At 36.1% G+C, this 13,406-nt stretch overlaps 1 protein-coding gene across 1 annotated transcript in view; it reads left to right on the top strand.

The window, feature by feature from the left end:
• Positions 1 to 698: 698 nt before the first annotated feature.
• Copb1 (COPI coat complex subunit beta 1) overlaps positions 699 to 13,406 on the top strand; it is a 37,829-nt gene continuing 25,121 nt past the window's right edge. Inside the window, exons 1-7 of the mRNA XM_020177983.2 lie at positions 699 to 857; positions 1,930 to 2,079; positions 6,338 to 6,567; positions 6,767 to 6,936; positions 8,525 to 8,639; positions 9,825 to 9,917; positions 12,493 to 12,630. Of these exons, the coding sequence (XP_020033572.1) occupies positions 1,989 to 2,079; positions 6,338 to 6,567; positions 6,767 to 6,936; positions 8,525 to 8,639; positions 9,825 to 9,917; positions 12,493 to 12,630 (837 nt within the window). The 5' untranslated portion in view covers positions 699 to 857; positions 1,930 to 1,988. The remainder of the gene's footprint in view (positions 858 to 1,929; positions 2,080 to 6,337; positions 6,568 to 6,766; positions 6,937 to 8,524; positions 8,640 to 9,824; positions 9,918 to 12,492; positions 12,631 to 13,406) is intronic.

The raw sequence follows: 13,406 nt of genomic DNA, 5'->3' as shown, positions 1-13,406 counted from the left end.
TGTATTTTTTAATTAACAATTGACCAGGAAACTTTTGAGGGGTGGGGGGCGCGAAGCAGGGGGTGGGATATGAAACCACAAATTCTAAACCTAAGGTGCTATGGCTGATCGTATCTGTAACATTTAGGTCTTTGAAGATAGGTAAGGTAAAAATCATTATAAAGTGACTGTCTCCCTTTATGCATAAAGGAATTTAAACTGGGTGCTCAGAAAGGATCGTAAAAAGACCATTACTAAATATAAAAATTACACCAGGGCAACTTTTGATGTTCAAGCAACTCCAGAAAAGCTACTGAAGATGTTAAGAACTGCAATAGGTCTTCATGTAATCTAGTGGTCTTATTAAAAGAACCGAAGTTACTTGCCCAGTAGTAATTAGTTAACTTTCCTGGTTTATTACTGGAGAAAGAGAAAAGGGTTCCCTGGACTTCAGCTCTCAGTCCAGCGCTCTTTTTCCACTGGACCCCATAGTCCTGCAAAATTGTTTCCCCCTCTGCAAGCGCTTACTCCCTTGAACTGTTTCAGTTCCTAGATCTATTTCCAATTAAATCTTAGTGGCTGTATCGCTTAAATTAGCGCTTGGCTTGGCCGGGAAATCTTAAATACCAGCTTGCACTCTGCTGCATAAACCAGCCCCGCGCGAGAGCGGAAGCGGATGGGCCTCAGGAGCGCGCAGCTGCGGGACGGCGGAAGCGTGTCCCGTCTGCGTCGCCGTAGGTGCGAGGTGGCTGGGGCTCCGGCCGTCTTCCCGCCCCCTTCCACGTCAGCCGTGGACTCGAGTAGCCGTGGCTGCTGCGGCTGTCGAAGCCGGAGTGTACGGTCCCGTGGTCACCCAGCCGCTGCCGCTCGGGAGCCAGGTAGCGGGGCGAGAGCCCGGGGCGCAGAGCGGGAGGACCGAGTCCGGCGGGAGGACGCCCTGGGCGGCTAGGCCGTGGGCGCCGGCCGGGTGCGGAGCCCTGAGGGTGGGGCCGGAGGCCTGCGCCGGGACCTGGGCTCGGCCTCAGGCCCGGGCTGCTTTGGCGGAGGGAGGCCGGGGAGTGGGGCGTCGTGTGTTCTGCTTAAAATCTGTTCTGTGACATGGTGACTGCGGCTGGGTCGTCGCTGTTCCGTAGGCCTTACCGGAACCCCGCACCGGGAGTGGGAGATTATATTCCTTAGCCCGGCCTGACAAGGGCGTTTTAATCACAGTTTATTTTTATGGGAAGCACAATATAGACTGACCTTTTTCTTTCCAGGTATAGTTTTGTTATTATTAGCATATTATAGCTGTACAGGGGCGCATTGTGACATTTGTGTACGTGCTTACTATGTATCTTAGTTACGTTCATCCCCTCCATCATCCCTCATGCTCCACATCCCTCCTCCCCACTTCTTTAGAGGAATTTCAACAGGTTTCATTGTTCTGTTTTCATACATGCATAGAAACTATTTCCACCGTATTTGTCCTTCTTCACCCTTCCCCCTCCCCCTGATAACCCACCCCAGCACAGGAACTGTTTTACCTTGTTCTTCATTTAAAAACAAAACAAAACATGTTTGTTAGTTTATGATATAGTCATACAGGTTCTTTGTGACATTTCCGTATATACATGTATTATAGGCCATATTGGTTCATCCCCTTCTTATGGTGACTTCAGCAGGTTGCAGTGTTCCATATTCTTATTTGTATAGAAAGTACATCATCCATATTCACCCTCCTTGTGCTCTTCATTTACCTTCTCCCTCTGCTAGTGCCCCCACCCCAGTATGACCTGTTTTATCCTCCTGTCCTTCACTGTTTAGGTGTCTGTTCCTTGTTCAGTAATCCTTCACTTATGTACTTTAAAACTCATAAGCCAAACTGAATGAACTTTAGACAATAAAGATTGCTACAGGTCTGTGGGATTTTTTGAAAAATGTGTAATGATATTGCTGTATTTATTTTTCTAGATTTTCTGGCGTCTATTATCTTTTAATCTTGTGCCAGGGGTTGATTGTAACCGGAAACCATGACAGCTGCTGAGAATGTCTGCTACACGTTAATTAATGTGCCAATGGATTCAGAGCCACCATCTGAAATTAGCTTAAAAAATGACTTGGGTAAAATTTTTTTTTTCAATTTAAATTGACTATACTTTGATAGATAAAAACATCAAAATTATATTTATTAATGGGGTGCCATGTGATGTCATACATGGATACATTGTGTATACATTCATTTCTTTATGGTGAAAACATTCCAAATCCTTTCACACACAGTGCATAATTGTTATCGACAGTCACCTTATAGTGCAGTAGCACAACAGAACTTCTTTCTTTTTTCTAACCCAGTACCCACTGGTCAACTTTCCCATCCTTGCTTCCGTCTTCTCTCCCCAACCTCTGATAACCACCATTCTACTCTCAAACTTCTGCAATGATCTAGGTAAACTTTGATAATATCTTGAGAATGAAATGTAAAAAAGAGAAAAACAAACGACTCATTTACATTTCATGTTCCTTTATAATTAGAAATGCTTAATTTTCATCTATATTTTTTTCTAGAGTGTCTTCAGTAGACCTTTTGTGTTATGACAAATGAAAGTTTGTTACTGTTAGATTACAGCATTGGTTTGTGTAAATAGAATTTTATATCTCAGTAAAACTAAAGAACAGGATAGTTTTGTTTTTAGATATTCCTCAAAATAATATTGCTTGTGCATTTTAATGCATTGTAGGTTGGGAATGATAATTCCTTTGTTCACTTAAACTTCATATACTTAATTTATAAAAACAAAAGAACTTTGTTCTTTGGCCTATACAAATGAAGTCAGCACTAGAATAAACAAGTATTTTCCCTGAAGATTTAAGCTTTTCATTTTGAAACCATTTTTGCAAAGAAGAAAACAAGAACTATTTTCTGAATTTTAAAAGTATATACTGCTGGGTGCCAGTGGCTCACACTTATAATCCTACCTATTCAAGAGGCAGAGATCAGGAGGATGTCAGTTGGAAGCCAGGCCAGGCAAATAGTTCCTCGAGAGCCTATCTTGAAAAATCCCATCACGAAAAAAAAAAATGGCTAATGGAATGGTTCGAGGTGCAGGTACTGAGTTCACGGTACTGAGTTCAAGCCCCAGTACCATAGAATAAATAAAATAAAAGTGCATACTGTTGTCCCCCTTAAAAGCAATCCACGATACATGCCTGTAATCCCAACTCTTCAGGAGATCACAAGTTTAAGATTGGGAACTTGAAGTTGCCTTTAGCAACTTAGCATGACCCTGTCTCAAAATAAAAAAGCCTGGGACTGTAGTTCAGTGGTAGAACACTTGCCTAGTACTCAAGAAGCCCTGGGTTCAATCTCTAGTATTGCCAACAAAAAAAGTATATACATTTGATCTTTTTTTTCTTTTTCTTTTTCTTTTTAATTCAGTCTTGCAATGTAGCCCATACTTGCCTGAGGAACTCACTTTGTAACCCAGGCTGACCTCAAAGTCATGATCCTTCTGTCCCAACCTCCCAGTTGCTGGGCTTGCTAGCTTGTGCCACCATGCCCAGCTGCTATACGGTATGATTCTGTCAAGAAAAAAAGGTTTTAAGTAATGATTCTTACTCAGTTGAACTACTAAAAATAAATGTAAATTAAGCTGATGAATACTGTTTTAAACAGAGTAGAATGAAAATTCTGCTTCAGATATTGAGAGTATCTTTTGGAAGGTGATTTGTAGTCTGAAGAGACTATTATATTTGCCTGTTTTTACCTCTTAATCAGCAGTAATAGACTAGTACTAATTGTAGGCTACTTAAAATTAGATGTCTGTTGGGGTCTATTTGTATTTTTTATTTTTGACAATGCTGGGATTTGAACTCTTGCTGCTGTACCACTGAGTTGCATTCCCAACCTCTAGAGGTCTATTTTTAGAGAAGGTAAAAGAAGCCTTGTTTTATAACATTTAACTGATACCATTAGATACAAAAACCACATTTCCCTTTTTTCATATTCATGTGAGATAGTTGAATAGAATGCAAGTTAATAAATACCCTTTCAGTACTATTTTTTCTCATAAATTAAGTTTTTATTACTTGATCCCCAAAGTGCTTATGGCTATAAATGGGAAGGTAAAGAATAAAATGAATCCTAATTAGAACAGCAGCCTTGTCTTAATTGGAGCCGTTCAAAAAACCCTCCTGCAATAATAAATTAGTGTCTAATTTTATGTGCTTTTGCTTTTAAGGAAAGTTGAAATGACAAAAATGTTTAGAACTAGTTTCCAGTTTTGAGTAAAAAATACTTTATTGTTTGGTTAAATGTTGAGGTGCTTCAACTATTTACTTTTTCTTACCTTTAATCACTAGATCTGAATTCTAATGACTTTACAGTCCCTAGAGTAGGAGATACTTGGTATATTCTGGTAACTTGAACTGATACTTGAAATTTTCCATATTTTAGGTAGTATTTATAGAGGAAAAAACTTCTGGAGATTTTGAAGATGGGGAAAGGAACACATCCTTCTCAACTTGAGTTCTTGGAATTAATGGAAATTAGACAGGGTGCTTAAGATACAAATGGTATAGAATTTTTGTAAGTTTATTGTTAAACTTACTTTGAAAACTTTTTATACTATTCTTACAAGTGTAGTTCTAGCCTGCTAAACTTTTGGGAATTTACATATTTATAAAAGTAAAAACAACAACAACAAAAAAAAAACACTGAGGCAAAAGAAGACATCAAGGTCATAGTGGTACAATTTTATGGGTTATGGACTTTGTATTCTAAAGTTTGTCAAACAGAGTAGCTAAAAAAAAATTTAAGTAATCAGGGAGATAGGTGGGTAGCTTGGTGTAGCACTTGCTTAGCAGGGACAAAGCCCTAGGTTCAATCTCCATTACCAAAAAAAAAAAAAATCATCATGGGAGCTTTGGAAAAAGAGAGGAAAAAACTATATTTAGGCTCAGTGACTATAACTTTAGCCACTTAGAACTTTGCCAATATTATTAGTCCAAATAACTTAAGAGTATTGTGTATTCTGCATTCTGCAGCATGTGAAAATATCGTACAAACCTAGTAATAGTATACAGACTTTGGAGACAAGAAAAGACTTTTGATTTACCTAGTGTGATTCTTCTCAAGCTTAAGTCCTTCCTGTAGCCCTGCCAAGTGGTCATGTGCAGTTTCTGGAACTCTTTATTTAATAGCCACTTAGCTCACATTTAGGCCCAAATCTGCTTCCTGGTGGTAACTTCTGCCCTTTAATTCTAATTCTTTTCCTCATGATAGCTATCAGATTATTGAAGTTTTGTCATTCTTCTTTTCTTCTCCAGATATTTATTTTCATGATCTAAACAATTATAGTAGCGGTATTCTTGTCTCATATTTCTACCTTTGAATTTTGAATCCAAAGATTTTTAGTGCCATAAATTTTTCAGTATGCAACAATAATGATGTGAAATTACAGATTACTTTACATGAGATATTTTATATTGCATGGTTTTTAGCCTAAGTAACAGTAAACTTGGATTTTGTCGTAAGTATGTCATCCTTGATGCTAAACAATAACTGATACAGAACATTTAATTTTCTTCCAGTTGTTCATGTGACACTTAAGAAAGTGTCTAAAATTGTATAGCATGTAGAAAGATGACAAGATTTTGGACTTACTTGCTCCTTTAGTTCTCAATCCTTTCTGAGTATGAAGATCCTCTTCCCAGTGTTTAAAAGAAGCTCATCATATCAACCCTACCATCCATAATAGTGGTTGTAACTTTGAAAAAATGCACTCTAAATAAGGCATTTTGAGCTCAGCAGCACTTAACAGAATCTGCTTATGTTTTGAAAAGTAGCTGCACATGGACTGGGGTTGTGGCTCAGGTGGTAAGAGTGTCTGCCTAGCAAATAAGAGGCCCTGAGTTCAAACCATAGTGCTGCAAAAGAAAAAAGTTGGGGGTGGGAGAAGGCTTGGAGATGTGGCTCAAGCGCTAGAGCACCTGCCTTGCACTCACAAAGCCCTGAGTTTAAACCCTGGGTACTATCCAAAAAAGAAAAAGAAAGAAAGAAAAGAAATATACTACATGTGTTTGAAAAACAAGGTTACTTGTTATAACTACAGGTTCATGAACTCTTACATTTAAATTTGGTTAGGGAACAGAAATCTTAATCCAATGCCATCATGTTATATGTTAAGTGTCTAAGGTTCAGAGATAAATGCCTTATGCAAAGACTCACAGATTATTTGTAGTAGTGTCAAGTTGAGAAACCTGTCACTAGTATTTGTATACCTTTATTACTATTGCTGATAATAAAGTATGTCTTGATTTGTTTGTTGCTTGATTTGTTTCTTTTGAAATAATTATGCTTGTTTTTTAATTATCGAATTAGAAAAAGGAGATGTGAAATCAAAGACAGAAGCTTTGAAGAAAGTAATCATCATGATTCTAAATGGTGAAAAGCTTCCTGGACTTCTGATGACCATCATTCGTTTTGTGCTACCTCTTCAGGATCACACCATCAAAAAATTACTTCTGGTATTTTGGGAAATTGTTCCTAAAACAACTCCAGATGGGAGACTTTTACATGAAATGATTCTTGTATGTGATGCGTACAGAAAGGTAATCCAACCATAATTATTTCAGAATATTGCTTTGATTTTAAATTTTTATAAAATTTGTGGGTTGAGTTTTATATTAAATAATAAATTTGAATCTTTGTTAAGATAAAAGTTGTACATTTTTGGAATTGAAATTGTAAAGAATGATTTTAGAAAGTTTTATTGTTACTCAATACTTCATATTTTAATTTTTATATCAGGATCTTCAACATCCTAATGAATTTATTCGAGGATCTACTCTTCGTTTTCTTTGCAAATTGAAGGAAGCAGAATTGCTAGAACCTTTAATGCCAGCTATCCGTGCTTGTTTGGAACATCGACACAGCTATGTTAGAAGAAATGCTGTTTTGGCCATCTATACTATCTATAGGTAAATAGAGTTACTCCTTTGAGTTAGTTCTGTAAGGACTTTTTAGTTTTTTAAATTAGAGGGTCCACAGTGGCTGATTATAGATTATATGTGGCTAGAAATATATTTTGTTGACCACCACAATATTTTTTCCTTACTATCATTAATTGTCAATATTGAAAAGTCAAAAAGAATGGGCAACACTGGGCCCTAGTTTCTGCATGGCAACAATCTGCTGAAATTGAATGACATAGGGCCATTTAAAAAGATTAAATAATTTGCAGTTGAAGACATTGCCTATCATTCTAAGTTGAATTACTCCAATCCACTTAGTTCATTTATTTACCTGCTTATCCCCCAAAGACTTTGAGTTTTTCTTAATCTTGTTTAAAAATTCTCTTTTTGTGAAATGCGGATCTTGTCTTTTTACACTTTTAGGCTTTGAGGAATGAGCTTTTTATGAGAAGGGCTGCCGTTTTTAATTAATTCCTGCTCTTGGAAAGCTGAAGAGTTAGCCTGGGGTGGTGGTACATGCCTGTAATCCCATTCTACTTGGGAGGCTGAGGCAAGAGAAGGGCAAGTTTAAGACCTGTCTGGGCTACATATGGAGGCACTGTCTCAAAATAAAAATAAATAAAACTCTGTAGTAGAGTTATTTCCTAACATGTGGGAAGACTGGACTCAATCCCCAATAACCCCTCCTCTAAAAAAAAAAAAGTTGAGATTTAGGACTTTGGGTTTTTATAATCACTGTTATCCATTTAAAAGTAGAATATAATTTTATAGGCATCTTTGTACTTTAGTATATTATCTGATTGAGATGCTTTTTACACTTTAATGTTCTAGGTTTTATCTGTTAAGAAAAATTGTATTCTGGTTAATAGTGTAATTCTTTTGATTGTTCTACAGACTACAGATATCAGAATTTAAGCTATTAAGGCTCTTGTAAAAATGACAACATTTATAAGTAATTGGAAATTTGAACAGTGACTGTATGCTGATATTGGGAATTACTAATTTTTAAAAGTATGATAATATTAGAATTATGGTTAGTTTTAAATTTTAGGAAAACATACCAATATATTTACAGATCAGACAAATTTTCTGGCATTTGCTTCAAAATAGTATGGGCACAGGGGATATAGACAGGGGTATAGGTAAAACAAAACTGGCTAGGAATTAATAATTGTCAAAAGTAGGAGTTTTGTTTTAAACTAGTATTTCTTGTTCTGTGTACTACAAATAAGAATTAAGTTAGTAAATAAATGCAGTTTTTCTGGAATAATGATGGAAAGGTTGTAACTTTGTGAATGTTGGGTATTATATTTCTAAAGTATATGAAGACAGTTGTTAGAGATCTCAATTAGTAGATATATGTTGAATAAATCAGTTTTTTTCTGTTTTGAACTGGCAAATATAAATTGATAACTTAATAGATGAAGGTATAAACTGTGATTTCTTCTTTCACTTGTAATTGATTTAAAGTTCCAAAAATAAAAGAATCAATAGTGTTGGAAAATTTAATTTTAATTTTGGTATATTCCAGAAAGTTACTAAAATAGCAAAATAGGTTTTTATTAAATATGGATGTTACCTGTTTTATTTAAAGAAATTTTGAACATCTTATACCTGATGCTCCTGAGCTGATACATGACTTTCTGGTGAATGAGAAGGATGCAAGCTGCAAAAGGAATGCATTTATGATGCTAATTCATGCAGATCAGGTGAAGTACTTTACGAAAAACTTTTATGACTGTATTCAAATGAAAATTGAAAGTATTAAATATAGGCTTAATCATATTTTCAGTTAGTAATCTTGCTTATAATATCTGTGGTTTATTTTTATTTTTTAGATTGTTTGGATTTAATTTATATAAAATTTTTTCAGTAACCCTTCTCTAAAATATTACTTATATACTGTATACTTTTTTAAGTAATTTATCAAAGAGGCACTTCATAACAGCTATTTCATAGTTTGGGGCTTAGGGAGTTTTATTTGATGCTGGGGCTTAGACATAGAGCCTAGTACATGCTAAATGCATATTCTACAACTGAGTTGCACCCCTAGGCCCCACTACATAATTTTCCATATTGAAATATTTTTTGGTTTGTTTTGGGTTCTTTTGTTTTGTTTTTGGTGGTAGTAGGGTCTGAGCTCAGGACCTTTGTTGATCCGTCCAACCCAAGGGGCACTTGGGTTGCTCCTGTCTTTTGGCTATTGAAGTAATGCTATGAACATGAATAGACCAGTTTCTACTCATGACTCTGTTTTCAGTTATTTTTTACCCCGAACTAGAATTGCTGAATCATATGGAAATTCTGTTTTTTAAGGATCCCCACCATACTGTTCTCAGAAGCAGCTACACCATTTTGCAGTCCCACCAGTAGTACACAACTATTTCAATTTCTCCACATCTTTGCCATTACTAGTTATTTTGTATTTAGTTATGAGGCAATATTAGATATTGTCACCTTGTCTTCCTTTACACAGGTTACATAAAAATGCTGCTTATATGGGTCACAATGTTTTGTCCTCTTGTAGAATTTTACTAATCTGTTCTCTTGGTATTATGTTGTTTACTACAATAAGGGGCATAATCAGAAATACTTCAATTAAATAATTTATTGATACTTTCACTGGAGAGATATTGTTGAGGCCATAGTTCTCTAATGTTTTGTGATTTATAAGGACCCTTAGGAGATTTTTCTTTCAGGTCTCAGTGTAATAGGAATAAGTATCTTTTTTTTTTTAAACTGGGGTTTGAATTCAGGGTTTCATGCTCAGCAGGCACTCTACCTCTTGAGCCACACCTCTAGTTCATGGAATAACTGTATTCTTTGAGTCGAGTTGTTTTAAGTTGTTGTGTTGAGTGAGGTAGAATATGGTAAATGTATTCTTATTTTTTTAGGATCGAGCTTTGGATTATCTGAGTACTTGCATTGATCAAGTTCAGACATTTGGAGACATTCTACAATTGGTTATTGTTGAACTGATTTATAAGGTAAGCGTGATAATTTCCAGTAAGGCTAAAATAGTCTTTTTCTGGAGTATTACTCAATTGCTGGGATAACATTTTTATTATACAGATGTTTTATAGCATAAATGCTTTTTATGTTCCTGTTTATAAAATTGAAGAGTAATTTTTAATACAGGCATACCTATTTTATCATTTATTTATTTTATTCTCAGTCTTGTTTTTTATAATTTGAAGGTTTGTGGCACCCCTGTATTGAGTAAATGCATCAGCACCATTTTCCAATAGCATATACTCATTTCATGTCTCTGTCATGTTTTGGTGATTCTTGTAACCTTTTGAACTTTTTCAGTATTGTATCTGGGATCTTCGATGTTACTATTGTAATTATTTTGGGGTGCTATGTAGGATTGCAAACCTAATAAATGTTATGTGTATTCTGACTGCTCTACCAACCAGTCATTCCTCTGCCTCTTTCCCTCTCCTCAGGCCTCCCTAGTCTCTGAAATACAATACTATTGAAATGAAGGCAATTAATAGCTAAAGTGGTCTCTGAGTTTTCAAATGAAAAAAAAGAGACATATGTCTCATGCTGTAGAAACAATTAAGCTTAATGCTGTGATTTGGTTATAGTTTGAGTGTGTCCAAAAGTTCATGTGTTAGTGGAGGGTTAGACCTCAGTGTGGCAGTGTAGAGGTGGTAGAACCTTTAAGAGTTGGGAGGTTATTGGGGCCCTGCCCCCAGAAGGGTTGAAGGTGGTTCTTGCAAGATGGTGAGTTCTTGCAAGAGGGTTTTTTATTAAAAAGGAGCAAGCCCAAGAACTGGAGGTGTATGTGTACCTCAGTGGTAGAGTACTTGCCTAGCTTGCACAAGACCTTGGGTTTGATCCCCATAGCCAAAAAAAAAAAAAATTATTTTTTTTAAAAGCACTTCATTGGCAGCACTTTTTTTGAGGCAGGGTCATACTGTGTATTTCAGGGTGGCCTTGAACAGTGCTCAAGGGATCCTCCTCTGTTGATACCATTTTAATTTGCTACATCCTTTGAAGGAATTGATTATGTCTTAATGTTCTGGTAAAATAAAAGATAGAGTCCCATCCAGTTTTGCTATGAGGACTAGTATAGGCCAACAAAAATACAGATCAGGAATGGATTTATTAAATAGGATGGTAGGGACAACACACCTGTGACAGACACAGCTAACAGTTCATAGCTGTCTTTGCTTCTGCAGGAAAGACTCCTAACACAAGGTACCAATCATTTAGAATTGGCATTTAAGATGAAACTGGGATTGTAAATATATAGTTCTTTTTAATTCATCTGTATGGCTTAATTCGTGTGTATAGATGCCACCGAAGTTCTTAAAAAATAGGCATTCTCTGCTATCTGATGACTTCTATGTTTAGTAGAGTCTGCATTATTTTAAGAGAGAATTATGTTTTTTTGTGTGTTTTGTGGGGTTTTTTTTGTTTGTTTGTTTTGTTTTGTGTTTTTTTGGCAGTACTGAGGGTTGAACCCAGGACGTTGCTCTTGCTAGGCAGGTGATCTACCACTCAGACCATTTTGCCAGCCCAAGAAGGAATTAGTTTTTAAGTCTTGTCCAAGTTAATAGAGGTTTGGTTGTATATATTTTAGGAAAATCTAATATGAATACTAGAAGGTTAAAAGAGGAAAGATAAGGGATGTTTGCTTCATTAGTAATGGTGTCAGGATGTGTTTTAGAACAATATTGAAGTTTTTAGTTTTCCTCTCCTGTAATGAATATGGTACCAAATAATAGGAAACAATACATGAAAAAAAATGTTTGCTTTTCTTGCTTAAAGAACTAGTATTTTCACTGAGTGCTGGTGGCTCACACCTGTAATTCTAGCTACTCTTGAGGCAGAGATCAGGAGGATCAAGGTTCAAAGCCAGCCTGGGGAAATAGTTTACAAGACCCTATCTTGATAAACCCTTCACAAAAATAGGGCTTGTGGAGTGGCTCAAGGTTAAAGCCCTGAGTTTAAATCCCAATACTGCCAAAAAAAAACTAGTATTTTCCAATTATTAGCTATTGATGTGTCATCCATCTTGTCTTCTTTTTTGATACCCGGGTAAAATTTAGACCAATTTTAATATTCTATCAGAGTACACATATGAGTACACTTAGTTAATGTGTCCTTGCTTTTGTTACTTTGTTTCTCTTTCATTTGTCCAAAGAGAATCTGCATATCTTTCATTATAAGCCAGTTGAAACCTTTCATGAAGCAATGAAAACTATAAATTGTGATTAAGTGAATGAGTAAGTAGCTATAACATTTTTTTTAAATAGAACTTATTTCTTTGTGAAATTACCAGTGTTGTTCACATTATCTCACCCCATATTGTCCAGTATTTTTATATGTCTTTGTAAGACTGTCCTTAATTTCCATATTAAGAACACTGGTGTTCCACAAACTGATAACCAAAAAAATGCCTTTGGAAAGCAAGTGACAGGGATGGGGGGGGCTACAGCTTAGTGGTAGAACACTTGCCAACATGTGTGAGGCCCTGAGTTCTACCCCCCCAACACTGCAACAAACAACAAAAATCAGTTGAAGCCTAATTTTTTTTTTTTTTTACAGGTCTGTCATGCTAATCCATCAGAAAGGGCTCGTTTCATTCGTTGCATCTATAACTTATTGCAGTCATCTAGCCCTGCTGTAAAATACGAAGCTGCTGGGACACTAGTAACACTTTCAAGTGCACCAACTGCAATCAAGGTATTGTTGGGGGCAGATAAGACGATAGACATGCTGCTGTCTTCCATGATTTAGTGACTTCAGTTCACTATTTTGTAAAATAATTTGCCTTCTTACATAATCCAGCTTTCCTTCTCTTCTTTCCTGCTTTCAAACACGTGTGTGTGTGTGTGTGTGTGTGTGTGTGTGTGTGTGTGTGTGTGTGTATAAATAGAGAAAGAATAGTAGTATTTTTAGTTTCTGGAGAGTATCTGGATATTTTAAGATTTCCCACACATAATTACATTAAAAGCCAAATCTGGGAGAAAATGAATCTGGAACTTAATAGCTCCTGAAAAGGTTCTAGCAAGGATTTTCAATAATGAAATATAGCTGGTGCTAGTGACTCACGCCTATAATCCTAGCTATTTGGGAGGTTGGATTGCAACTCGAGTCCAGCCCAGGCAAATAGTTCACAAGACCCCATCTCCAAAATAACCAGAGCAAAATGGACTGGAGCTGTAAAGTGCCTGCTTTGTAAGTGCAAAGCTCTGAGTTCAAATGCAAGTTCCACCAAAAAAAAAAAAAAAAAAAAGGGAATATAGTCTTTCTCTTTAATAGTTTACCCTATAAAGACTGTCAGGAACTTGTAATATATTCAGAGGACAGATTCTTCTGGAAAGCCATATTGTATAAATAAGAAAATTTTCTGTTTTACCCACTAATACTTACTAATTTTCAAATAATTTAAAATTTACAGAAAAATCTCAAAAGTAATACAAAGTTCCCATATACTCTTCACCCAGTTTCTTAAAGTT

The sequence above is a fragment of the Castor canadensis genome, chromosome 1 (assembly GCF_047511655.1).
Source record: "Castor canadensis chromosome 1, mCasCan1.hap1v2, whole genome shotgun sequence".
Lineage (NCBI taxonomy): Eukaryota > Metazoa > Chordata > Mammalia > Rodentia > Castoridae > Castor > Castor canadensis.
Note: the sequence above shows the minus strand (reverse complement) of the source record. Positions and strands in the feature narration are given on the sequence as shown.